The sequence below is a fragment of the Tympanuchus pallidicinctus genome, unplaced genomic scaffold, assembly GCF_026119805.1.
Source record: "Tympanuchus pallidicinctus isolate F22 unplaced genomic scaffold, pur_lepc_1.0 scaffold200, whole genome shotgun sequence".
Classification (NCBI taxonomy): Eukaryota; Metazoa; Chordata; class Aves; order Galliformes; family Phasianidae; genus Tympanuchus; species Tympanuchus pallidicinctus.
This window is the reverse complement of record NW_026294723.1, coordinates 16,261-44,199: the sequence shown is the minus strand read 5'-3', so window position 1 is coordinate 44,199 and position 27,939 is coordinate 16,261. Positions and strand designations below refer to the sequence as shown.

Sequence of the window (27,939 nt, the reverse complement as noted above, 5' to 3'; positions counted from 1 at the left end):
TCGACCCCATTGGCGGCGACCCCATAGGCATCGGCCCCGCCGGCGTCGGCCCCACAGCCGTCCTCGCCGGGCCCCATAGAGGAGCTTGAGGTCATTGGGGTCCAATGGGGTCGGGGACACGAAGGCCCTGGGGGGGAGAGAGGGGGAGACAGAGGAGGTGATGCCATGGTGGGACCCATAGCGACCCATAGCGACCCATAGGGACCCATAGAGACCCAATAGGGACACATAGCGACCCATAGCGACCCATAGAAACACATAGCGACCCATAGGGACCCATAGAGACCCATAGGAACCCATAGGGACCCACAGAGACCCATAGAGACCCCATAGAAAACACCTAAAGACCCATAGACCCATAGAGACCCACAGAAACCCCACAGAGACCCCTAGAGACCCATAGCGACCGCATAGAAGCCCCATAGAACCCCATAGAGACCCCATAGCGACCCACAGAGACCCATAGAGACCCCATAGCGACCCCATAGAAACACCATAGGAACCCCATAGAGACCCATAGAGACCCATAGAGACCAATGGAGACCCATAGGGACCCATAGGGACCCACAGAGCCCCATAGAGACCCATAGAACCCCATAGAGACACAGAGAGCCCCATAGAGTCCCCATACTGACCCCATAGAAACCCCATAGAGCCCCATAGAAACCTGATAGAGACCCCATAGAGACACATAGAGACCCATAGAGACCCACAGCGCCCCCTAGAGCCCCCATAGCGACCCCCCCCACAGGCCCCATAGCCCCATTACCGCAGGGGTCGCGGCGGTGCCCCCTCGCCCCATAGAGACCCATAGAGACCCATAGAGACCCATAGAGACCCATAGAGACCCACAGAGACCCATAGAGACCCCATAGAGCCCCATAGAGACCCATAGAGACCCATAGAGACCCATAGAACCCCATAGAGACCCAGAGAGCCCCATAGAGTCCCCATACTGACCCCATAGAAACCCCATAGAGCCCCATAGAAACCTGATAGAGACCCCATAGAGACACATAGAGACCCATAGAAACCCCATAGAGACCCATAGAGACCCACAGCGCCCCCTAGAGCCCCCATAGCGACCCCCCCCCCACAGGCCCCATAGCCCCATTACCGCAGGGGTCACGGTGGTGCCCCCTCGCCCCATAGTGACCCCATAGAGACCCATAGTGACCCATAGAGACCCATAGAGACCCCATAAAGCCCCATAGAGCCCCATGGAGACCCATAGAGACCACATAGAGCCCCATAGAGACCCCATAGAGACCCATAGAAACCCCATAGAGACCCATAGAGACCCACAGCGCCCCCTAGAGCCCCCATAGCGACCCCCCCACAGGCCCCATAGCCCCATTACCGCAGGGGTCGCGGTGGTGCCCTCTCACCCCATAGTGACCCCATAGAGACCCATAGAGACCCCATAGAGACCCCACAGTGACCCCATACAGACCCATACAGACCCCATAAAGACCCATAGAGACCCATAGAGACCCATAGTGACCCCATAGAGACCCATAGAGACCCCATAAAGACCCATAGAGACCCATAGAGACCCATAGCGTCCCCTAGAGCCCCCATAGCGACCCCCCCACAGGCCCCATAGCCCCATTACCGCAGGGGTCGCGGCGGCGCCCCCTCGCCCCATAACCAGAGCTGCCATCCCCTAAAAGGATGAGGACCGGCCCCCCCCGCAGACCCGGCAGAACCCCGCTATGGGGCGAGGAAGTGCGGGGTGGCGGCGCAGGCGGAGCAATCTGTGGGGGGTCAAAGGTCACGAGGGGTCAAAGGTCACGAGGGGTCAAAGGTCACGCAGGCTCTTTGGGGTCGGCGCTGTGGGGTGGTTGGGGTTCGGTGTGGGGCCATTGGGGTCAGTGAGGATGTGAGGGGTTATTGGGGTCAGTGGGGTCAATTCGGATCTATGGGGTGATTGGGATCAATGGGGTCAGTGGGGGCGTTGGGGTCAGTGGGGTCAATGGGGTCAATTGGGATCCTATGGGGTCATTGGAGGCAATGGGGGCAATGGGGTCAGTGGGGTCAGTGGGGTCATTGGGGTCATTGGGGTCAATGGGATCAATGGGATCAATGGGGTCAGTGGGGTACATGGGGATCAATGGGGTCAATTGGGATCTATGGGGTGATTGAGATCAATGGGGTTAATGGGGTCAGTGGGGTCAGTGGGGTCAATGGGGTGAATGGGGTCAGTGGGGTCAATGGGGACAATGAGGTCAATTGGATCTATGGGGTCAGTGGGGTCAATGGGGTCAATGGAGTCAATGGGGGCAATGGGGTCAGTGGGGTCACTGGGGTCATTGGGGTCATTGGGGTCATTAAGGTCATTGGGGTCATTGGGGTGAATGGGATCAATGGGATCAATGGGGTCAATTGGGATCTATGGGGTAATCGGGATCAATGGGGTTAATGGGGTCAGTGGGGCCAATGGGGTCAATGGAGTCAATGGGGTCAATGGGGCCATGTGGGGTCAATGGGATCAGTGGGATCAACGGGGTCAATGGGGTCAGTGGGGTCAATGGGGTCAATGGGGTCAATGGGGTCATTGGGGTCAATGGGGTCAGTGGGGTCTCAATGGGGTCTCAATGGGGATCAATGGGGATCAATGGGGATCAATGGGGTCAATGGGGTCTCAGTGGGGTCAATGGGGTCAATGGGGTCAATGGGGTCAATGGGGTCAATGGGGTCTCAATGGGGTCAATGGGGTCAGTGGGGTCATTGGGGTCAATGGGGTCAATGGAGTCAATGGGGTCAATGGGGTCAGTGGGGTCTCAATGGGGGCAATGGGATCAGTGGGGATCAATGGGGATTAATGGGGATCAATGGGGTCAGTGGGGTCTCAATGGGGTCTCAATGGGGATCAATGGGGATCAATGGGGTCAATGGGGTCTCAGTGGGGTCAATGTGGCTCAATGGGGTCAATGGGGTCAATGGGGTCTCAGTGGGGTCAGTGGGGTCAATGGGGTCTCAATGGGGTCAGTGGGGTCTCAATGGGGTCTCAATGGGGTCAATGGGGTCTCAATGGGGCCAATGGGGTCTGAATGGGGTCAATGTGGCTCAATGGGGTCAATGGGGTCAATGGGGTCTCAATGGGGATCAATGGGGTCAATGGGGTCTCAATGGGGTCAGTGGGGTCTCAATGGGGTCTCAATGGGGTCAATGGGGTCTCAATGGGGCCAATGGGGTCTCAATGGGGTCAATGTGGATCACTGGGTTCAATGGGGTGTCAATGGGGTCAGTGGGGTCTCAATGGGGATCAATGGGGTCTCAATGGGGTCAGTGGGGTCTCAATGGGGTCAATGGGGTCTCAATGGGATCAATGTGGCTCAATGGGGTCAATGGGGTCAATGGGTCTCAATGGGGATCAATGGGGTCTCAGTGGGTCAGTGGGTCTCAATGGGGTCTCAGTGGGGTCAATGGGGTCTCAATGGGGCCAATGGGGTCTCAATGGGGTCAATGTGGATCAATGGGTTCAATGGGGTGTCAATGGGGTCAGTGGGGTCTCAATGGGGATCAATGGGGTCTCAATGGGGTCAGTGGGGTCTCAATGGGGATCAATGGGTCTCAATGGGGTCAGTGGGGTCAATGGGGTCAATGGGGTCAATGGGGTCAATGGGGTCTCAATGGGGTCAATGGGGTCTCAATGGGGTCAATGGGATCAATGGGGTCTCAGTGGGGTCAGTGGGGTCTCAATGGGGTCTCAATGGGGTCAGTGGGGTCTCAATGGGGCCAATGGGGTCTCAATGGGGTCAGTGGGGTCTCAATGGGGTCAATGGGATCAGTGGGGATCGATGGGGTCAATGGAGTCAATGGGGTCAATGGGGTCTCAATGGGGTCAATGTGGATCAATGGGGTCAATGGGGTGTCAATGGTGTCAGTGGGGTCTCAATGGGGATCAATGGGGTCTCAATGGGGGTCAGTGGGGTCTCCATGGGGTCAATGGGGTCTCAATGGGGTCAATGTGGCTCAATGGGGTCAATGGGGTCAATGGGGGTCTCAATGGGGTCAATGGGGATCAATGGGGTCAATGGGGTCTCAATGGGGATCAATGGGGTCTCAATGGGGTCAATGGGGATCAATGGGGTCAATGGGGTGTCAATGGGGTCAGTGGGGTCTCCATGGGGATCAATGGGGTCTCAATGGGGTCAATGGGGATCAATGGGGTCAGTGGGGTCTCAATGGGCCAATGGTGGTCTCAATGGGGCCAATGGGGTCAATGGGGTCAATGGGGATCAATGTGGTCTCAATGGGGTCAATGGGGTCAATGGGGTCAATGGGGTCTCAATGGGGTCAATGGGATCAATGAGGATCAATGGGGTCTCAATGGGGTCAATGGGGTCAATGGGGTCAATGGGGTCTCAATGGTGTCAATGGGGTCTCAATGGGGATCAATGGGGTCTCAATGGGGTCAATGTGGATCAATGGCGTCAATGGGGTCTCAATGGGTCAGTGGGGTCTCAATGGGGTCAACGGGGTCTCAATGGGGTCAATGTGGCTCAATGGGGTCAATGGGGTCAATGGGGTCTCAATGGGGTCAGTGGGGTCTCAATGGGGCCAATGGGGTCTCAATGGGGCCAATGGGGTCAATGGGGATCAATGGGGTCAATGGGGTCAATGGGGTCAATGGGGTCTCAATGGGGTCAATGGGGTCTCAATGGGGTCAATGGGGATCAATGGGGTCAGTGGGGTCTCAATGGGGTCTCAATGGGGTCAATGGGGTCTCAATGGGGCCAATGGGGTCTCAATGGGGTCAGTGGGGTCTCAATGGGGTCAATGGGATCAGTGGGGATCGATGGGGTCAATGGGGTCAATGGGGTCAATGGGGTCTCAATGGTGTCAGTGGGGTCTCAATGGGGATCAATGGGTCTCAATGGGGTCAGTGGGGTCTCCATGGCGTCAATGGGGTCTCAATGGGGTCAATGTGGCTCAATGGGGTCAATGGGGTCTCAATGGGGTCTCAATGGGGTCAATGGGGATCAATCGGGTCAATGGGGTCTCAATGGGGTCAATGTGGCTCAATGGGGTCAATGGGGTCAATGGGGTCTCAATGGGGATCAAAGGGGATCAATGGGGTCAATGGGGTCAATGGGGTCTCAATGGGGTCAGTGGGGTCTCAATGGGGTCAATGGGGATCAATGGGGTCAATGGGGATCAATGGGGTCAATGGGGTCTCAATGGGGTCAATGTGGCTCAATGGGGTCAATGGGGTCAATGGGGTCTCACTGGGGATCAATGGGGATCAATGGGGTCAATGGGGTCAATGGGGTCTCAATGGGGTCAGTGGGGTCTCACTGGGGATCAATGGGGATCAATGGGGTCAATGGGGTCAATGGGGTCTCAATGGGGTCAATGGGGTCAATGGGGTCAATGGGGTCTCAATGGGGCCAATGGGGTCTCAATGGGGTCAATGGGGATCAATGGGGTCAATGGGGTCTCAATGGGGTCAGTGGGGTCTCAATGGGGCCAGTGGGGATCAATGGGGATCAATGGGGTCAATGGGGTCAATGGGGATCAATGGGGTCTCAATGGGGTCAATGGGGTCTCAATGGGGTCAATGTGGATCAATGGGGTCAATGGGGTCTCAATGGGGTCAGTGGGGTCTCAATGGGGTCAATGGGGTCTCAATGGGGTCAGTGGGGTCTCCAGTGGGGTCAACGGGGTCTCAATGGGGTCAATGTGGCTCAATGGGGTCAATGGGGTCAATGGGGTCTCAATGGGGTCAGTGGGGTCTCAATGGGGCCAATGGGGTCTCAATGGGGCCAATGGGGTTTCAATGGGGATCAATGGGGTCAATGGGGTCAATGGGGTCAATGGGGTCTCAATGGGGTCAATGGGGTCTCAATGGGGTCAATGGGGATCAATGGGGTCTCAGTGGGGTCAGTGGGGTCTCAATGGGGTCTCAATGGGGTCAATGGGGTCTCAATGGGGCCAATGGGGTCTCAATGGGGTCAGTGGGGTCTCAATGGGGTCAATGGGGATCAATGAGGTCTCAATGGGGTCAGTGGGGTCTCAATGGGGCCAATGGGGTCTCAATGGGGCCAATGGGGTCAATGCGGATCAATGGGGTCAATGGGGTCAATGGGGTCAATGGGGTCTCAATGGGGTCAATGGGGTCTCAATGGGGTCAATGGGGATCAATGGGGTCTCAATGGGGTCAGTGGGGTCTCAATGGGGTCTCAATGGGGTCAATGGGGTCTCAATGGGGCCAATGGGGTCTCAATGGGGTCAGTGGGGTCTCAATGGGGTCAATGGGATCAGTGGGGATCGATGGGGTCTCAATGGGGTCTCAATGGGGATCAATGGGGTCTCAATGGGGTCAGTGGGGTCAATGGGGTCTCAATGGGGTCAGTGGGGATCAATGGGGTCAGTGGGGTCTCCATGAGGTCAATGGGGTCCCAATGGGGTCTCACTGGAGCCAAAGGGGTCTTAATGGGGTAAATGGGGTCTCAGTGGGGTCAGTGGGTCGCAATGGGGTCAATAGAGTCTCATTGGGGTCAGTGGGGTCTCAATGGGGTCTCAGTGGGTTCAATCGGGTCTCAATGGGGTTTCACTGGGGCCAAAGGGGTCTCAATGGGGTCAATGGAGTCACTGGGCTCAATGGGGTTAATGGGGATTAATGGGGATCGATGGGGATCAATGGGGTTTCAATGGGGCCAATGGGGTCTCAATGGGGTCAATGGGATCAGTGGGCTCAATGGGGTCAGTGGGGTATCAATGGGGTCTCAATGGGGTCAATGGGTTCTCAGTGGGGTCAGTGGGGTCTCAATGGGGTCAATGGGGATTAATGGGGATCAATGGGGTCTCAATGGGGTCAATGGGGTCTCAATGGGGTCAATGGGGATCAATGGGGCCAATGGGGTCTCAATGGGGTCAATCGGGCCAGTGGGCTCAATGGGGTCAATGGGGATCAATGGGGTCAATTTGGTCTCAATGGGGTCAGTGGGATCACAGTGGGGTTTCAGGGGGGTCAATGGGGTCTCAGTGGGGTCAGTGGGGTCTCAATGGGGCCAATGGGGTCTCAATGGGGTCAATGGGGATCAATGGGGCCAATGGGGTCTCAATGGGGTCAATGGGTCTCAATGGGGTCAATGGGGCCAATGGGGTCTCAATGGGGTCAATGGGGATCAATGGGATCTCAATGGGGTCAGTGGGGTCTCAATGGGGTCAATGTGGCTCAATGGGGTCAATGGGGTCTCAATGGGGTTGTTGGGGTCATTGGGGTCACTGGGGTCGGTGCTGCTGACCTGGGTCCCCCCCGCAGCTCCCACTCCTCCAGGTGCCGCCCTGCAGCCACCAGCAGCCGGCGAACGTCAGCAAACGTCACCGCAGAGATGGGGGGAGGGGGGCACTGCGGGGACAGGGGGGTCAGTGGGCAGCAGGGGGGCAATGGGGGACAGCAGTGGGGCAGCAGTGGGGCAGCAGGGGGGTAGCAGGGGGGTAGCAGGGGGGTAGCAGGGGGGCAGTAGTGGGGGCATTGGGGGCAATGGGGGCAATGGGGGCAATGGGGGCATTGGGGGCAATGGGGGCATTGGGGGCATTGGGGGCAATGGGGGCAATGGGGGCATTGGGGGCAATGGGGGCATTGGGGGCAATGGGGGCATTGGGGGCATTGGGGGCAATGGGGGCAATGGGGGCAATGGGGGCATTGGGGGCAATGGGGGCATTGGGGGCATTGGGGGCATTGGGGGCATTGGGGGCAATGGGGGCATTGGGGGCAATGGGGGCAATGGGGGCAATGGGGGCATTGGGGGCATTGGGGGCATTGGGGGCATTGGGGGCAATGGGGGCAATGGGGGCATTGGGGGCAATGGGGGCATTGGGGCAATGGGGGCAATGGGGGCATTGGGGGCATTGGGGGCAATGGGGGCATTGGGGGCAATGGGGGCAATGGGGGCATTGGGGGCATTGGGGGCAATGGGGGCATTGGGGGCATTGGGGGCAATGGGGGCAATGGGGGCAATGGGGGCAATGGGGGCATTGGGGGCAATGGGGGCAATGGGGGCATTGGGGGCAATGGGGGCAATGGGGGCATTGCAATGGGGGCAATGGGGGCATTGGGGGCAATGGGGGCATTGGGGGCAATGGGGGCAATGGGGGCAATGGGGGCAATGGGGGCAATGGGGGCATTGGGGGCAATGGGGGCAATGGGGGCAATGGGGGCATTGGGGGCAATGGGGGCATTGGGGGCAATGGGGGCAATGGGGGCAATTGGGGGCAATGGGGGCAATGGGGGCATTGGGGGCAATGGGGGCAATGGGGGCAATGGGGGCATTGGGGGCATTGGGGGCAATGGGGGCAATGGGGGCAATTGGGGGCAATGGGGGCATTGGGGGCAATGGGGGCAATGGGGGCAATTGGGGGCAATGGGGGCAATGGGGGCAATGGGGGCAATGGGGGCATTGGGGGCAATGGGGGCATTGGGGGCAATGGGGGCATTGGGGGCAATGGGGGCAATGGGGGCATTGGGGGCATTGGGGGCAATGGGGGCATTGGGGGCAATGGGGGCATTGGGGGCAATGGGGGCATTGGGGGCATTGGGGGCAATGGGGGCATTGGGGGCATTGGGGGCAATGGGGGCAATGGGGGCAATGGGGGCAATGGGGGCATTGGGGGCAATGGGGGAAATGGGGGCATTGGGGGCAATGGGGGCAATGGGGGCAATGGGGAATTTGGGGTCAATGGGGGCATTGGGGTCAGTGGGGTTGATGGGGGCTTTGGGGTCGATGGGGTCAATGGGGGCTTTGGGGTCAATGGGGGCAATGGGGTCAATGGGGCTTTGGGGTCAATGGGGGCTTTGGGGTCGATGGGGTCAATGGGGCTTTGGGGTCAATGGGGGATTTGGGGCCTGGGGGGTTATGGGGGAATTGGGGGTTACGGGGTCAATGGGGCCAATGGGGGCATTGGGGGCATTGGGGGCAATGGGGGCATTGGGGTCTATGGGGGATTTGGGGTCAATGGGGACATTGGGGTCTATGGGGGCTTTGGGGTCAATGGGGGATTTGGGGTCTATGGGGTCGATGGAGGCTTTGGGGGCCAATGGCGTTGGTGGAGTCTATGGGGGTTTTGGGGTCGATGGGGGCATTGGGGGATTTGGGGTCAATGGGGGCTTTGGGGTCTATGGGGGAAATGGGGGCTTTGGGGTCAATGGGGGCATTTGGGGTCAATGGGGTCGATGGGGGCTTTGGGAGCTTTGGGGGCAATGGGGGCATTGGAATCAATGGGGGCAATGGGGTCAATGGGGGCTTTGGGGTCTATGGGGGAAATGGGGGCATTGGGGGCAATGGGGGCAATGGGGGCATTGGGGGCATTGGGGGCAATGGGGGCAATGGGGGCATTGGGGGTCAATGGGGGCATTGGGGGCAATGGGGGCAATGGGGGCATTGGGGGCAATGGGGGCAATGGGGGCATTGGGGTCAATGGGGGCATTGGGGGCATTGGGGTCAATGGGGGCAATGGGGGCAATGGGGGTCAATGGGGGCATGGGGGCAATGGGGGCATTGGGGTCTATGGGGGATTTGGGGCCGGGGGGGCAATGGGGGAATTGGGGGTCAATGGGGGCAATGGGGCCAATGGGAGCATTGGGGTCAATGGGGTCAATGGGGGAAATGGGGGCATTGGGGGCATTGGGGTCAATGGGGTCAATGGGATGAAGGGGGTCAGTGGGGCAATGGGGGCATTGGGGTCAATGGGGGCAATGGGGGCTTGGGGGCATTGGGGTCAATGGGGGCTTTGGGGTCAATGGGGGATTGGGGGCAATGGGGGCATTGGGGTCAATGGGGGCAATGGGGGCAATGGGGGCATTGGGGTCAATGGGGGCAATGGGGGCATTGGGGTCAATGGGGGCAATGGGGTCAATGGGGTCAATGGGGGCATTGGGGGCTTTGGGGTCAATGGGGGATTGGGGTCTATGGGGTCGATGGGGGCAATGGGGGCAATGGCTTGGGGAGTCTATGGGGGTTTTGGGGTCGATGGGGGCATTGGGGGCATTGGGGTCAATGGGGGCATTGGGGGCAATGGGGGCATTGGGGGCATTGGGGGCAATGGGGGCATTGGGGTCAATGGGGGCAATGGGGGCAATGGGGGCATTGGGGTCAATGGGGGCATTGGGGGCAATGGGGGCAATGGGGGCATTGGGGGCAATGGGGGCAATGGGGGCATTGGGGGCAATGGGGGCATTGGGGGCATTGGGGGCAATGGGGGCAATGGGGGCATTGGGGGCAATGGGGGCAATGGGGGCAATGGGGGCATTGGGGGCATTGGGGGCAATGGGGGCATTGGGGGCAATGGGGGCATTGGGGGCAATGGGGGCAATGGGGGCATTGGGGGCAATGGGGGCAATGGGGGCAATGGGGGCATTGGGGGCAATGGGGGCAATGGGGGCATTGGGGGCAATGGGGGCATTGGGGGCATTGGGGGCAATGGGGGCATTGGGGGCATTGGGGGCATTGGGGGCATTGGGGGCATTGGGGGCAATGGGGGCAATGGGGGCAATGGGGGCATTGGGGGCAATGGGGGCAATGGGGGCAATGGGGGCATTGGGGGCATTGGGGGCAATGGGGGCATTGGGGGCAATGGGGGCATTGGGGGCAATGGGGGCATTGGGGGCAATGGGGGCAATGGGGGCATTGGGGGCAATGGGGGCATTGGGGGCAATGGGGGCATTGGGGGCATTGGGGGCAATGGGGGCAATGGGGGCATTGGGGGCATTGGGGGCAATGGGGGCATTGGGGGCAATGGGGGCATTGGGGGCAATGGGGGCATTGGGGGCAATGGGGGCAATGGGGGCATTGGGGGCAATGGGGGCAATGGGGGCAATGGGGGCATTGGGGGCATTGGGGGCAATGGGGGCATTGGGGGCAATGGGGGCATTGGGGGCAATGGGGGCATTGGGGGCAATGGGGGCAATGGGGGCATTGGGGGCAATGGGGGCATTGGGGGCAATGGGGGCATTGGGGGCAATGGGGGCAATGGGGGCATTGGGGGCAATGGGGGCAATGGGGGCATTGGGGGCAATGGGGGCATTGGGGGCAATGGGGGCAATGGGGGCATTGGGGGCATTGGGGGCAATGGGGGCAATGGGGGCAATGGGGGCATTGGGGGCATTGGGGGCATTGGGGGCAATGGGGGCATTGGGGGCAATGGGGGCAATGGGGGCATTGGGGGCATTGGGGGCATTGGGGGCAATGGGGGCAATGGGGGCAATGGGGGCATTGGGGGCAATGGGGGCATTGGGGGCATTGGGGGCAATGGGGGCATTGGGGGCAATGGGGGCATGGGGGCAATGGGGGCAATGGGGGCATTGGGGGCAATGGGGGCAATGGGGGCATTGGGGGCATTGGGGGCAATGGGGGCATTGGGGGCATTGGGGGCATTGGGGGCAATGGGGGCATTGGGGGCATTGGGGGCATTGGGGGCAATGGGGGCATTGGGGGCAATGGGGGCAATGGGGGCATTGGGGGCATTGGGGGCAATGGGGGCAATGGGGGCATTGGGGGCATTGGGGGCAATGGGGGCAATGGGGGCATTGGGGGCAATGGGGGCATTGGGGGCATTGGGGGCAATGGGGGCAATGGGGGCAATGGGGGCATTGGGGGCATTGGGGGCAATGGGGGCATTGGGGGCAATGGGGGCATTGGGGGCATTGGGGGCAATGGGGGCAATGGGGGCATTGGGGGCATGGGGGCATTGGGGGCAATGGGGGCATTGGGGGCAATGGGGGCATTGGGGGCAATGGGGGCATTGGGGGCAATGGGGGCATTGGGGGCAATGGGGGCATTGGGGGCATTGGGGGCAATGGGGGCATTGGGGGCATGGGGGCATTGGGGGCAATGGGGGCATTGGGGGCAATGGGGGCAATGGGGGCAATGGGGGCATTGGGGGCATTGGGGGCATTGGGGGCATTGGGGGCAATGGGGGCATTGGGGGCAATGGGGGCAATGGGGGCAATGGGGGCAATGGGGGCATTGGGGGCATTGGGGGCAATGGGGGCATTGGGGGCATTGGGGGCAATGGGGGCAATGGGGGCAATGGGGGCATTGGGGGCAATGGGGGCATTGGGGGCAATGGGGGCATTGGGGGCAATGGGGGCAATGGGGGCATTGGGGGCATTGGGGGCAATGGGGGCAATGGGGGCATTGGGGGCAATGGGGGCATTGGGGGCAATGGGGGCAATGGGGGCAATGGGGGCATTGGGGGCAATGGGGGCATTGGGGGCATTGGGGGCAATGGGGGCAATGGGGGCAATGGGGGTTTTGGGGTCCCATTGGGGTTTATGGGGTCCCATTGGGGTCAGTGGGGTCAGTGGGGTTTCTGGTTTCAGATTGGGGTTTATGGGGTCTTTGGGGTCACATTGGGGTCTATGGTGTTTTTGGGGTCCCATTGGGGTTTATGGGGCTCCATTGGGGTCTCATTGGGGTCTGTGGGGTTTTTGGGGTCCCATTGGGGTTTATGGGGTCCCATTGGGGTCACATTGGGGTCAGCAGGGTTTTTGGGGTCAGATTGGGGTTTATGGGGTCCCATTGGGGTCATTGGGGTTTATGGGGTCTCATTGGGGTCCCATTGGGGTTTATGGGGTCCCATTGGGGTTTATGGGGTCCCATTGGGGTCTCATTGGGGTTTATGGGGTCTTTGGGGTCCCATTGGGGTTTATGGGGTCTTTGGGGTCCGCAGGTAACGGGCGGCTGCAGGAGATGCTGGAGGTGATGTGCAGAGCCAGGGGGGCCCGGCTGTGCGCCAGCGACGACAGGTTGTGGGGCCGGGGGGGTTGGGGGGTCTATGGGGTCAGGGGGGGTTATGGGATCAGGGGGGTTGTGGGGTCAGTGGGGTTTATGGGGTTGGGGGGGCTATGGGGTCTATGGGGTCAGGGGGGGGTTATGGGGTCAGGGGGGGTTGTGGGGTCAGGGGGGGGTTATGGGGTCAGGGGGGGTTGTGGGGTCAGGGGGTCAATGGGGTCAGGGGGGGTTATGGGGTCAATGGAGTCAGTGGGGGGTTATGGGGTCGGGGGGGGCTATGGGGTCTATGAAGTCAGGGGGTCAATGGGGTCAGGGGGGGTTATGGGGTCAGGGGGGTCAGTGGGGTCAATGGGGTCGGGGGGGTTGTGGGGTCAGGGGGGGTTATAGGATTGGGGGGGGTTGTGGAGCCGGGGGGGTTGGGGGATCAGGGGAAGTTGTGGGGTCAGGGGATCAATAGGGTCAGGGGGGTTGGGGGGTCAGTGGGGTCAATGGGGTTGGGGGAGGTTGGGGGGGCAGGGGGGGTCTATGGGGTCAATGGGGTCAGGGGGGGTTATGGGGTCAGGGGGTTGTGGGGTCAGTGGGGTTTATGGGGTTGGGGGGGCTATGGGGTCTATGGGGTCAGGGGGGTTATGGGGTCAATGGGGTCAGTGGGGGGTTATGGGGTCAGAGGGGTTGTGGGGTGTGGGGGGGTTATGGGGTCGGGGGGGGTTGGGGTCAGGGGGGGGTTGTGGGGTCAGGGGGGGGTTGGGGTCAGGGGGGGGTTGTGGGGTCGGGGGGGTTATGGGGTCAGTGGGGTTATGGGGTCAATGGGGTCAGGGGGGTTGTGGGGTCAGGGGGGTTATGGGGTCAATGGGGTCAGGGGGGGTTGTGGGGTCAGGGGGGGGTTGTGGGGTCAGGGGGAGGTTATGGGTCTATGGCGGTTATGGGGTCGGGGGGGTTATGGGGTCAGTGGGGTTATGGGGTCAAGTGGGGTCTGTGGGGTCAGTAGGGTTATGGGGTCGGGGGTGGTTATGGGGTCGGGGAGGTTGTGGCGTCTATAGGGTCAATGGGGTCTCAATGGGGTCAATGGGGTCGTTGGGGTCTCAGTGGGTCAATGTGGTCTCTATGGGGTCTCAGTGGGTCAATGGGGTCTATATGGGGTCAGTGGGGTTTCAATGGGGTCAGTGGGGTCTCAGTGGGGTCAATGGGGTTTAAATGGGATCAATGGGGTCTCAATGGGATCAATGGGGTCTTGATGGGGTCAATGGGTTTTCAATGGGGTCCGGGGGGTCTCAATGGGGTCACTGGGATCTCAATGGGGTCAATGGGTTTTCAATGGGGTCAATGGGGTCTCAATGGGGTCATTGGGGATCAATGGGGTCTCAATGGGGTCAGTGGGGTCTCAGTGGGGTCAGTGGGGTCAGTGGGGTCAATGGGGTCTTGATGGGGTCAATGGGGTTTCAATGGGGTCAATGGGTTTTAATGGGGTCACTGGGTTCTCAATGGGATCAGTGGGGTCAGTGGGGTCTCAATGGGTTCACTGGGGTCTCAGTGGGGTCTCCATGGGGTCAATGGGGTCTCAGTGGGGTCAATGGGGTCAGTGGGGTTTCCATGGGGTCATTGGGGATCAATGGGGTCTCAATGGGGTCAGTGGGGTTTCAGTGGGGTCAGTGGGATCTCAATGGGATCAGTGGGGTCTCCATGGGTTCACTGGGGTCTCAGTGGGGTCTCCATGGGGTCAATGGGGATCAATGGGGTCTCAATGGGATCAGTGGGGTCTCCATGGGGTCAATGGAGTCTATATGGGGTCTCAGTGGGTCAGCGTGGTCTATATGGGGTCACTGGGGTCTCAGTGGGGTCAGTGGGGTCAGTGGGGTCTCAATGGGGTCACTGGGGTCTCAGTAGGGTCAATGGGGTCTCAATGGGGTCACTGGGGTCTCAGTGGGGTCAATGGGTTCTCAATGGGGTCAATGCGGTCAGTGGGGTCTCAATGGGGTCAATGGGGTCGCTGGGGTCTCCATGGGGTCAGTGGGGTCTCAGTGGGGTCTCCATGGGGTGAACATGGGCGCAGGTTCTGCGTGGACAACGGGGCGATGATCGCTCAGGCCGGGTGGGAGATGCTGCGCAGCGGGCAGATAACAGAGATCCGGGAGTCCGGCATCACGCAGAGGTGGGATTTGGGGTCAGTGGGGGCAGCGGGGTCTGTGGGGTCAACGGGGGCATTGGGGTCAAGGGGGGCAATGGGGTCAATGGGGGCAACGGGGTCAATAGGGGCAATGGGGGCAATGGGGTCTTTGGGGTCAATGGGGTCAGTGGGGTCAATGGGGTCAATGGGGGCAATGGGGTCAGTGGAGTCTATGGGGTCAATGGGATCATTCAGGAGATTGGGGTCAATGGGGGCATTGGGTCAGTGGGGTCAATGGGGTCTATGGGGTCAATGGGGGCATTGGGGTCAATGGGGGCATTGGGGTCAATGGGGGCAATGAGAGCATTGGGATCTATGGGGTCAGTGGGGACATTGGGGACATTGGGGTCTATGGGGTCAAGGCAGACATTGAGGTCAATAGGGGCAATGGGGTCAAAGGGATCAATGGGGTCAGTGGGATCAATGGGGTCAATGGGGTCAATGGGGTCAATGGGATCAATGGAGTCAATGGGATCAATGGGGTCAATGGGATCAATGGGATCAATGGGGTCAATGGGGGCAATGGGGGCAATGGGGTCAGTGGGGAGAATGGGATCAATGGGGTCAATGGGATCAATGGGGACACATTGGGGTCAATGGGGTCAATGGGATCAATGGGATCAATGGGGTCAATGGGGTCAATGGGATCAATGGGGGCAAAGGGATCAATGGGGTCAATGGGATCAATGGGGTCAATGGGGGCAATGGGATCAATGGGGTCAATGGGATCAATGGGATCAATGGGGATCAATGGCGTCTCAATGGGGCCAATGGGATCAATGGGGTCAATGGGGTCAATGGGATCAATGGGGACACATTGGGGTCAATGGGGTCAATGGGATCAATGGGGACATCAATGGGGCTTATGGGATTTATGGGGTCAGTGGGGATATTGGGGTCCATGGGGTTAATGGGAACAATGGGGGCAATGGGGTCAATGGGATCAATGGGGTCAATGGGGTCAATGGGGTCAATGGGGTCAGTAGGGTCAATGGAGTCAATGGGATCAATGGGGTCAATGGGGTCAATGGGGTCAGTGGGGTCAATGGGGTCAATGAGGACATTGGGGTCAATGGGGTCAATTGGGATCAAATGGGATCAATGGGGGCAATGGGGACACATTGGGGTCTATGGGGTCAAGGCGGACATTGAGGTCAATAGGGGCAATGGGGGCAATGGGGTCAGTGGGGACAAAGGGGACATCAGTGGGGCTTATGGGATTTATGGGGTCAGTGGGGATATTGGAGTCCATGGGGTCAATGAGGATCAATGGGGTCAATGGGGTCAATGGGGTCAATGGGGTCAGTGGGGTCAGTGGGGCCGTGGTGACGCTGCCGTCCCCCCAGGTACCGCACGGATGAGGTGGAGGTCACGTGGAGGGACTGACCTTTGACCTTTGAACTTTCAACTTTGAACTTTGAACTTTGACCCTACAATGAAGCTCGGCTTCCTCCTCCCCCCCCCCCCCCCGATCCCAAATCCGCCTCTGTGTCGTCATTGGGGTCAATGGGGGCAATAGGACACAGGACTTGTGGGGCAATGGGGGGAGTCGGCCGCCCCATAGCGACTCATAGAGACCCATGGAGACCGATAGGGACCCATAGAGACCCATAGAGACCCACAGAGACCCATAGAGACCCATAGAGACCCATAGGGACCCATAGGGACCCACAGAGACCCATAGAGACCCATAGAGACCCATAGAGACCCATAGGGACCCATAGAGACCCATAAGAACCCATAGAGACCCATAGAGACCCACAGAGACCCATAGAGACCCATAGAGACCCCATAGAGCCCCATAGGGACCCATAGGGACCCACAGAGACCCATAGAGACCCATAGGGACCCATAGAGACCCCATAGAGACCCATAGAGACCCATAGAGACCCATTGAGACCCATAGAGACCGATAGGGACCCATAGAGACCCATAGAGACCCATAGAGACCCACTGAGACCCATAGAGACCCATAGAGACCCATAGAGACCCACTGAGACCCACGGAGACCCATAGAGACCCCATAGAGCCCCATAGAGACCCATAAGGACCCATAGAGCCCCATAGAGACCCACTGAGACCCATAGAGACCCATAGGGACTCATGGAGACCCATAGAAACCCCATAGAACCCCATAGCGATCCACAGAGACCCATAGAGACCCATAGGGACACAGTGGGGGCGTGGTTATGCAAATGAGGCAGCACTTTGGCTACGACTGAGCCGTCCAATTGGGGGGGGGGGGCGGGCGTGGCCACGTCGATGACGTCACGACAAGGAGGCGGAGCCAAAGGTCTTTATTGGACGCTGATTGGAGGGGCAGTGAAAGGGGCGTGGCTTGGATCCGGTTTGGGGCGTGGCTTCAAGCAGGGGGCGTGTCCCAGCGCAGGATGTAGACCCGCCCCCCTTCGTCGCCCACAGCCAATCCGGGCGCGGCGTTGGGCGAGGGGCGTGGCCTCGTCGCCATGGCGGTGATGGGGGCGGAGCAACGGTAATGGGAGAGCTGCCGGAAGTGGAGGGGCGGGGCTTAGCGGGAGGGGGGGGGCACTTCCGGTCGGGTGGCAACGCCCCTCTCCGTTAGCTCCGCCCTCCGCTCTGATTCCCATTGGGGACAATGGGGGCAACTGGTGGCCAATGGGGGGAACTGGGGGCAACTGGGAGCAACTGGTGGGCAATGGGGTGAACTGGGAGCAACTGGTGGCCAACTGGGATGAACTGGTGGGCAACTGGGGTGAACTGGGGGCAACTGGGGGCAACTGGGAGCAACTGGGAGCAACTGGTGGCCAATGGGGTGAACTGGTGGGCAACTGGGGGCAACTGGTGGGCAACTGGGTTGAACTGGTGGGCAACTGGGGTGAGCTGGGGGCAACTGGTGGCCAATGGGGTGAACTGGGAGCAACTGGTGGCCAACTGGGATGAACTGGGGGCAAATGGGGTGAACTGGGGGCAACTGGTGACCAATTGAGGGCAACTGGGGGCAACTGGGAGCAACTCGTTGCCAACTGGGATGAACTGGTGGTCAATGGGGTTGAACTGGGGGCAACTGGGATGAACTGGTGGGCATCTGGGGGCAACTGGGGGCAACTGGTGGCCAACTGGGATGAACTGGTGGCCAATGGGATGAACTGGGAGCAACTGGGGGCAACTGGGAGCAATTGGTGGCCAACTGGGATGAACTGGGAGCAACTGGTGGCAACTGGGTTGAACTGGTGGGCAACTGGGGTGAACTGGGGGCAACTGGGGGCAACTGGGAGCAACTGGGAGCAACTGGTGGCCAATGGGGTGAACTGGGAGCAACTGGTGGCCAACTGGGATGAACTGGTGGCCAACTGGGGGCAACTGGTGGCCAATGGGGTGAACTGGGGGCAACTGGGGGCAACTGGGAGCAACAGGGGGCAACTGGGGTGAACTGGGGGCAACTGGTGACCAATTGAGGGCAACTGGGAGCAACTGGTTGCCAACTGGGATGAACTGGTGGTCAATGGGGTTGAACTGGGGGCAACTGGGGGCAACTGGTGGCCAATTGGGGGCAATTGGGGGCAATTGGGGGCAACTGGGGGCAACTGGGAGTAACTGGGAGCAACTGGGAGCAACTGGGGGCAACTGGGATGAACTGGTGGCCAATTGGGGGCAACTGGGGGCAACTGGGGTGAACTGGGGGCAACTGGTGACCAATTGAGGGCAACTGGGGGCAACTGGGAGTAACTGGGAGCAACTGGTGGCAACTGGGATGAATTGGTGGCCAATGAGGTTGAACTGGGAGCAACTGGTGGCCAACTGGGATGAACTGGGGGCGACTGGGGTGAACTGGCAGCCAGTGGGATGGGCAACTGGGGGCAACTGGGGGCAACTGGTGGCCAACTGGGATGAACTGGGGGCCAACTGGGGGCAACTGGGGGCAACTGGTGGTCAATGGGATGAACTGGGGGCCAATGGGGTGAACTGGGAGCGACTGGTGGGCAACTGGGACGAACTGGTGGGCAACTGGGGGCAACTGGGAGCAACTGGGAGCAACTGGTGGCAACTGGGGTGAACTGGGAGCAAATGGAGGCAACTGGGAGCAACTGGGAGCAACTGGTGGCCAATGGGGTTGAACTGGTGGGCAACTGGGTGCAACTGGGGGCAACTGGTGGCCAACTGGGGTGAACTGGGAGCAAATGGGGGCAACTGGGAGCAACTGGGAGCAACTGGTGGCAACTGGGGTGAACTGGTGGCCAACAGGGGGCAACTGGAAGCAACTGGGAGCAACTGGTGGTCAATGGGGTGAACTGGGAGCAACTGGGGGCAACTGGGGGCAACTGGGAGCAACTGGGAGCAACTGGGACGAACTGGTGGCCAATGGGATGAACTGGGAGCAACTGGGGGCAACTGGGGGCAACTGGGAGCAACTGGGAGCAACTGGGTTGAACTGGTGGCCAATGGGATGAACTGGGAGCAACTGGTGGCCAATGGGGTGAACTGGGAGCAACTGGTGGCCAACTGGGGGCAATTGGGGGCAACTGGGGGCAACTGGTGGCCAACTGGGATGAACTGGGAGCAACTGGGGTGAATTGGGGGCAACTGGGGGCAACTGGGATGAACTGGGAGGGACTGGGAGGAACTGGGATGGACTGGGATGGACTGGGATGAACTGGGAGGGACTGGGAGGAACTGGGAGGGACTGGGAGGGACTGGGATGGACTGGGAGGAACTGGGATGAACTGGGATGAACTGGGAGGAACTGGGATGCACTGGGAGGGACTGGGAGGAACTGGGATGGACTGGGAGGGACTGGGAGGAACTGGGAGGGACTGGGAGGGACTGGGATGAACTGGGAGGGACTGGGAGGAACTGGGAGGGACTGGGAGGGACTGGGATGAACTGGGATGAACTGGGAGGGACTGGGATGGACTGGGATGGACTGGGAGGAACTGGGAGGAACTGGGATGGACTGGGAGGAACTGGGAGGGACTGGGAGGAACTGGGAGGGACTGGGATGAACTGGGAGGAACTGGGATGCACTGGGATGGACTGGGATGGACTGGGAGGGATTGGGATGAACTGGGATGGACTGGGAGGGACTGGGAGGGACTGGGATGGACTGGGAGGGACTGGGAGGGACTGGGATGAACTGGGATGAACTGGGAGGAACTGGGATGCACTGGGATGGACTGGGAGGGACTGGGAGGGACTGGGATGAACTGGGATGAACTGGGAGGAACTGGGATGCACTGGGATGGACTGGGAGGGACTGGGAGGGACTGGGAGGGACTGGGAGGGACTGGGAGGAACTGGGAGGGACTGGGAGGAACTGGGAGGGACTGGGAGGAACTGGGAGGGACTGGGAGGGACTGGGAGGAACTGGGATGGACTGGGAGGGACTGGGAGGGACTGGGAGGGACTGGGATGGACTGGGAGGGACTGGGATGGACTGGGAGGGACTGGGAGGGACTGGGAGGGACTGGGAGGAACTGGGAGGGACTGGGGGCCAACTGGGTTGAACTGGGGACAAGAAGAAACCAAATGAAGCCCCGCCCCCCTCGGTTAAGCCCCTCCCCCAGGGCCGAACACCACCCAAGGAGGCCCCGCCCCCTTGGTTAAACCCCGCCCCTTCCCATAAGCCCCTCCCCCCTTCAGGGAGGTAAGAACAACCCAAGGAAGCCCCGCCCACTCGGCGGAGCCCCGCCCCCTTCCCCCGAAAGCCCCGCCCCCCTGAGGTGTGCAGGGGGGAAACGCCGCCTAATGAAGCCCCGCCCCCACGGCGAAGCCCCGCCCCCCTCACCGGAGCCCCGCCCCTCGGGTGCCACACGCGGACGCTTCCGTCCCGCGATGACGTCACCAGCGCCGCCCCCAAACGGCCCAAAAGCGCCCCCTGCTGGGAGACCTGGGAACGGCGGGACCCATAGGGAGCCATAGGGACCCATAGAGACCCATAGAGACCCATAGAGACCCATAGAGCCCCATAGAGCCCTATAGAGACCCATAGGGACCCATAGAGACCCATAGAGAACCATAGGGACCCATAGAGACCCATAGAGCCCCATAGAGACCCATAGAGACCCATAGAGACCCATAGAGACCCATAGAGACCCATAGAGCCCCATAGGGACCCATAGGGACCCATAGAGCCCCATAGAGCCCCATAGAGCCCCATAGAGCCCCATAGAGACCCATAGAGCCTCATAGGAACCCATAGGGAGCCATAGAGCCCCATAGAGACCCATAGAGCCCCATAGAGCCCCATAGAGACCCATAGAGACCCATAGAGCCTCATAGGAACCCATAGGGAGCCATAGAGCCCCATAGAGACCCATAGAGCCCCACAGAGACCCATAGGGACCCATAGAGCCCCATAGAGACCCATAGAGACCCATAGAGACCATAGAGACCCATAGAGACCCATAGAGACCCATAGAGCCCCATAGAGCCCTATAGAGACCCATAGGGACCCATAGAGACCCATAGAGAACCATAGGGACCCATAGAGACCCATAGAGCCCCATAGAGACCCATAGAGCCCCATAGAGACCCATAGAGACCCATAGAGCCCCATAGAGCCCCATAGGGACCCATAGGGACCCATAGAGCCCCATAGAGCCCCATAGAGCCCCATAGAGCCCCATAGAGACCCATAGAGCCTCATAGGAACCCATAGGGAGCCATAGAGCCCCATAGAGACCCATAGAGCCCCATAGAGCCCCATAGAGACCCATAGAGACCCATAGAGCCTCATAGGAACCCATAGGGAGCCATAGAGCCCCATAGAGACCCATAGAGCCCCACAGAGACCCATAGGGACCCATAGAGCCCCATAGAGACCCATAGAGACCCATAGAGACCATAGAGACCCATAGAGACCCATAGAGACCCCATAGAGCCCATAGAGCCCCATAGAGCCCCATAGAGCCCCATAGGGACCCATAGAGCCCATAGAGCCCCATAGAGCCCCATAGAGACCCATAGAGACCCACAGAGACCCATAGGGACCCATAGAGCCCCATAGAGACCCATAGAGACCCATAAAGACCCCATAGAGCCCCATAGAGCCCCATATTGCCCCGTATCGACCCACATCGAACCCATATCGCCCCATATTGACCCCATAGAGACCCACATCGAACCCCATTTCGCCCCATATCGACCCCATATCGCCCCACACTGACCCCACATAGCCCCATATGGCCCCATATCGCCCCACATTGACCCCATTTCGCCCCATATGGCCCCATATCACCCCATATCGCCCCACATTGACCCCATATCGCCCCATATCTCCCCATATCGCCCCATATCGACCCATATCACCCCATATCGCCCCACATTGACCCATATCGCCCCACATTGACCCCACATCGCCCCGTATGGCCCCATATCGCCCCATATCGCCCCACATTGACCCCATTTCGCCCCATATTGACCCCATAACGACCCCATATCTCCCCATATCGCCCCACATTGACCCCATATCGCCCCATATTGACCCCATATCGACCCCATATCACCCCATATCGCCCCACATTGACCCCATATCGCCCCATATCACCCCATATCGCCCCACATTGACCCCATATCTCCCCATATCACCCCATATCGCCCCACATTGACCCCATATCACCCCATATTGCTCCATATCCTTCCTTATTGACCCCATATTGACCCATATCGCCCCACATTGACCCCACATCGCCCCATATGGCCCCATATGGCCCCATATTGCCCCATATCAACCCCATGTCGCCCCATATCACCCCATATCGCCCCACATTGACCCCATATCGACCCCATATCGACCCCATATCTCCCCATATCGCCCCACATTGACCCCATATCGCCCCATATCGACCCCATATCGCCCCATATCGACCCCACATCGACCCCATATCGCCCCATAGCTCCCCATATCGCCCCATATCGACCCCATATCACGCCATTTTGCCCCACATTGACCCCATTTCGCCCCATATGGCCCCATATCACCCCATATCGCCCCACATTGACCCCATATCGCCCCATATTGACCCCATATCACCCCATATCGCCCCATATCGATACATATCACCCCATATCGCCGCACATTGACCCCATTTCGCCCCATATGGCCCCATATCTCCCCATATCGCCCCACATTGACCCCATATCGCCCCACATTGACCCCATTTCGCCCCATATGGCCCCATATGGCCCCATATCACCCCATATCGCCCCACATTGACCCCATATCGCCCCATATCTCCCCATATCGCCCCACATTGACCCCATATCGCCCCACATTGACCCCATTTCGCCCCATATCACCCCATTTCACCCCATATTGACCCCATATCACCCCATATCGCCCCACATTGACCCCATATCGCCCCATATCGACCCCATATCGCCCCATATCGACCCATATCACCCCATATCGCCCCACATTGACCCCATATCACCCCATATCGACCCCATATCTCCCCATATCGCCCCACATTGACCCCATATCGCCCCATATTGACCCCATATCACCCCATATTGCCCTATATCGATACATATCACCCCATATCGCCCCACATTGACCCCATATCGCCCCATATTGACCCCATATCGCCCCATATCTCCCCATATCGCCCCACATTGACCCCATGTCGCCCCATATCACCCCATATCGCCCCATATTGCCCCACATTGACCCCATATCGCCCCATATCATTCCTTATTGACCCCATATTGACCCATATCGCCCCACATTGACCCCATATCGCCCCATATCGACCCCATATCGCCCCATAGCACCCCATATAGACCCCATATTGCCCCATATCGCCCCATATCGACCCCATATCGCCCCATAGCACCCCATATCACCCCATATCGCCCCATATCACCCCATATCGCCCCACATCAACCCCATTTCGCCCCCTATGGCCCCTCTCTCACCTTCCTTCGGTGCCAGCGTTGGCTCTGGGCGCCTCCCCGCCCCCAGGCTGGGCAGCCCCACATGGAGCCGTCGGAGTGGGTCAGGAAGAGCCCAAAATCTGGGGGAAGAGCCCCAAATCCGCCCCATTTCACCCCAAATTCCACCCCAACCCCCCCCCCGGTCCCACAGAGACCCCAAAAAGCCCCAAATGACCCCAAATTGTGACCCCAAAACCCACAGAAAACCCCAAAAAGCCCCAAATTGACCCCAAAATTGACCCCAAATCCCACAGAAAACCCCAAAAAGCCCCAAATGACCCCAAATTCCGACCCAAGTTGCACAGAGATCCCAAAAAAGCCCCAAAATGACCCCAAAATTTCAACCCAAATCCCCCAAAACCCACAGAGACCCCAAAAAGCCCCAAATGACCCCAAATTGTGACCCCAAAACCCACAGAGACCCCAAAAAGCCCCAAATGACCCCAAATCCTCGCCCCTCGTAGCCCCAAAAAGCCCCAAATTGACCCCAAAATTGACCCCAAATCCCTCAAAAAGCCCCAAAAAGCCCCAAATGACCCCAAATTCTGACCCCAAAACCCACAGAGACCCCAAAAAGCCCCAAATTGACCCCAAAATTGACCCCGAATCGCACAGAAAACCCCAAAAAAGCCCCAAATGACCCCAAAATTTCAACCCAAATCCCCCAAATTCATTCAGAGACCCCAAAAAAGCCCCAATTGACCCCAAATTCTGACCCCAAAACCCACAGAGACCCCAAAGTCGCCCCTTTTCACCCCGAATTCTGACACCAAAACCCCCCCCGATCCCACAGAGACCCCAAAAAGCCCCAAATGACCCCAAAATTGACCCCAAATCCCACAGAAAACCCCAAAAAGCCCCAAATGACCCCAAATTCCGACCCAAGTTGCACAGAGATCCCAAAAAAGCCCCAAAATGACCCCAAAATTTCAACCCCAAATCCCCCAAATTCATTCAGAGACCCCAAAAAAGCCCCAATTGACCCCAAATTCCGACCCCAAAACCCAACAGAGACCCCAAATCCTCCCCATTTTCACCCCAAATTCCACCCCAAAAACCCCCCCCGATCCCACAGAGACCCCAAAAAGCCCCAAATGACCCCAAATTGTGACCCCAAAACCCACAGAGACCCAAAAAGCCCCAAATGACCCCAAAATTGACCCCAAATCCCACAGAAAACCCCAAAAAGCCCCAAATGACCCCAAATTCTGACCCAAGTTGCACAGAGATCCCAAAAAAGCCCCAAAATGACCCCAAAATTTCAACCCAAATCCCCCAAATTCGTACAGAGACCCCAAAAAAGCCCCAATTGACCCCAAATTCTGACCCCAAAACCCACAGAGACCCCAAAGTCGCCCCTTTTCACCCCAAATTCCACCCCAAAAACCCCCGGTCCCACAGAGACCCCAAAAAGCCCCAAATTGACCCCAAAATTGACCCCAAATCCCACAGAAAACCCCAAAAAGCCCCAAATGACCCCAAAATTTCAACCCAAATCCCCCAAATTCATACAGAGACCCCAAAAAGCCCCAAATGACCCCAAATTCCGACCCCAAAACCCACAGAGACCCCAAAAATGCCCCAATTGACCCCCAAATTGACCCCAAATCCCACAGAAAACCCCAAAAAAGCCCCAAAATGACCCCAAAATTTCAACCCAAATTCCCCAAATTCATTCAGAGACCCCAAAAATGCCCCAATTGAGCCCAAATTCCGACCCCAAAACCCACAGAGACCCCAAAAAGCCCCAAATTGACCCCAAATTGTAACCCCCAAACCCACAGAGACCCCAAAGTCGCCCCTTTTCACCCCAAATTCCACCCCAAAAACCCCCCCGGTCCCACAGAGACCCCAAAAAGCCCCAAATTGACCCCAAATTCTGACCCCTAATCCCACAGAGACCCCAAAAAAGCCCCAAATGACCCCAAAATTTCAACCCAAATCCCCCAAATTCATTCAGAGACCCCAAAAATGCCCCAATTGACCCCAAATTCTGACCCCAAAACCCACAGAGACCCCAAAGTCGCCCCATTTTCACCCCAAATTCCACCCCAAAACCCCCCCCGGTCCCACAGAGACCCCAAAAAGCCCCAAATGACCCCAAATTTGGTGCCCCCCAAAAACTCCGGGTCCAAAAACACCCAAAATGACCCCAAAATTGACCCCAAATCCCAAAGAAAACCCCAAAAAGCCCCAAATGACCCCAAATTCCGACCCCAAATCCCACAGAGACCCCAAAAAGCCCCAAATTGACCCCAAAATTGACCCCGAATCGCACAGAAAACCCCAAAAAGCCCCAAATGACCCCAAAATTTCAACCCCAAATCCCCCAAATTCATACAGAGACCCCAAAAATGCCCCAATTGACCCCAAATTCTGACCCCAAAACCCATAAAAAACCCCAAAGTCGCCCCTTTTCACCCCAAATTCCACCCCAAAACCCCCCCCGGTCCCACAGAGACCCCAAAAAGCCCCAAATGACCCCAAAATTGACCCCAAATCCCACAGAAAACCCCAAAAAGCCCCAAATGACCCCAAATTCCGACCCAAGTTGCACAGAGATCCCAAAAAACCCCCGAATGACCCCAAAATTTCAACCCAAATCCCCCAAATTCATTCAGAGACCCCAAAAAGCCCCAATTGACCCCAAATTGTGACCCCAAAACCCACAGAGACCCCAAAAAGCCCCAAATGACCCCAAATCCTCGCCCCCCGCAGCCCCAAAAAGCCCCAAATTGACCCCAAAATTGACCCCAAATCCCACAGAAAACCCCAAAAAGCCCCAAATGATCCCAAATTCTGACCCCAAAACCCACAGAGACCCCAAAAAGCCCCAAATTGACCCCAAAATTGACCCCAAATCCCTCAAAAAACCCCCAAAAGCCCCAAATGACCCCAAAATTTCAACCCAAATCCCCCAAATTCATTCAGAGACCCCAAAAATGCCCCAATTGACCCCAAATTGTGACCCAAAACCCCATAAAAAACCCCAAAGTCGCCCCTTTTCACCCCAAATCTCCTCCTGACCCCATAAAAACCCCAAAGTCGCCCCTTTTCACCCCAAATCTCCTCCATCACCCATAAAAAACCCCAAAGTCGCCCCTTTTCACCCCAAATCTCCTCCATCACCCATAAAAAACCCCAAAGTCGCCCCTTTTCACCCCAAATCTCCTCCTGACCCCATAAAAACCCCAAAGTCGCCCCTTTTCACCCCAAATCTCCCCCTGACCCCATAAAAACCCCAAAGTCGCCCCTTTTCACCCCAAATCTCCTCCTGACCCCATAAAAAACCCCAAAGTCGCCCCTTTTCACCCCAAATCTCCTCCTGACCCCATAAAAACCCCAAAGTCGCCCCTTTTCACCCCAAATCCCCTCCTGACCCCATAAAAAACCCCAAAGTCGCCCCTTTTCACCCCAAATCTCCTCCTGACCCCATAAAAACCCCAAAGTCGCCCCTTTTCACCCCAAATCCCCTCCTGACCCCATAAAAAACCCCAAAGTCGCCCCTTTTCACCCCAAATCTCCTCCTGACCCCATAAAAACCCCAAAGTCGCCCCTTTTCACCCCAAATCTCCTCCTGACCCCATAAAAACCCCAAAGTCGCCCCTTTTCACCCCAAATTCTGACCCCATAAAAAACCCCAAAGTCGCCCCTTTTCACCCCAAATCTCCTCCTGACCCCATAAAAACCCCAAAGTCGCCCCTTTTCACCCCAAATCTCCTCCTGACCCCATAAAAAACCCCAAAGTCGCCCCTTTTCACCCCAAATCTCCTCCTGACCCCATAAAAAACCCCAAAGTCGCCCCTTTTCACCCCAAATCTCCTCCTGACCCCATAAAAACCCCAAAGTCGCCCCTTTTCACCCCAAATCTCCTCCTGACCCCATAAAAAACCCCAAAGTCGCCCCTTTTCACCCCAAATCTCCTCCTGACCCCATAAAAACCCCAAAGTCGCCGCTTTTCACCCCAAATCTCCTCCTGACCCCATAAAAACCCCAAAGTCGCCCCTTTTCACCCCAAATCTCCTCCTGACCCCATAAAAAACCCCAAAGTCGCCCCTTTTCACCCCAAATCTCCCCCTGACCCCATAAAAACCCCAAAGTCGCCCCTTTTCACCCCAAATC

At 58.4% G+C, this 27,939-nt stretch overlaps 2 protein-coding genes and 2 long non-coding RNA genes across 14 annotated transcripts; 2 read left to right on the top strand and 2 right to left on the bottom strand.

The window, feature by feature from the left end:
• Positions 1-4,716: 4,716 nt before the first annotated feature.
• On the top strand, positions 4,717-6,136 carry LOC128081265 (uncharacterized; the record flags this gene model as incomplete). The annotated part of the gene is made up of 4 exons (XM_052684346.1): positions 4,717-4,946; positions 5,073-5,428; positions 5,499-5,959; positions 5,999-6,136. Coding segments are annotated over exons 1-4 (1,185 nt in total), but the record flags the coding sequence as incomplete, so codon positions are not given.
• A 7,404-nt stretch (positions 6,137-13,540) lies between these two features.
• LOC128081263 (PE-PGRS family protein PE_PGRS16-like) lies at positions 13,541-14,861 on the top strand. Its single transcript, XM_052684345.1, is given in 4 exon segments — positions 13,541-13,709; positions 13,768-13,819; positions 13,867-14,190; positions 14,828-14,861. Coding segments are annotated over 4 exon segments (579 nt in total).
• A 3,602-nt stretch (positions 14,862-18,463) lies between these two features.
• On the bottom strand, positions 18,464-19,319 carry LOC128081268 (uncharacterized). Of its 2 annotated transcripts, none has more exons than XR_008207066.1 (3): positions 19,277-19,319; positions 19,207-19,235; positions 18,464-18,500 (listed from the first exon to the last, which is right to left on the bottom strand). It is a non-coding gene; the product is annotated as an uncharacterized LOC128081268 (long non-coding RNA). The 2 variants fall into 2 exon arrangements; XR_008207065.1 differs by lacking the exon at positions 18,464-18,500 and adding an exon at positions 19,058-19,094.
• Positions 19,320-20,785: 1,466 nt separating this feature from the next.
• LOC128081266 (uncharacterized) lies at positions 20,786-21,939 on the bottom strand. Of its 10 annotated transcripts, XR_008207059.1 has the most exons (4): positions 21,755-21,847; positions 21,566-21,614; positions 21,227-21,524; positions 21,094-21,155 (listed from the first exon to the last, which is right to left on the bottom strand). It is a non-coding gene; the product is annotated as an uncharacterized LOC128081266 (long non-coding RNA). The 10 variants fall into 10 exon arrangements; XR_008207057.1 differs by lacking the exon at positions 21,094-21,155 and adding an exon at positions 20,786-20,856 and having other exon boundaries at positions 21,197-21,614; XR_008207063.1 differs by lacking the exon at positions 21,094-21,155 and adding an exon at positions 20,786-20,856 and having other exon boundaries at positions 21,276-21,614.
• Between the last annotated feature and the right edge of the window lie 6,000 nt (positions 21,940-27,939).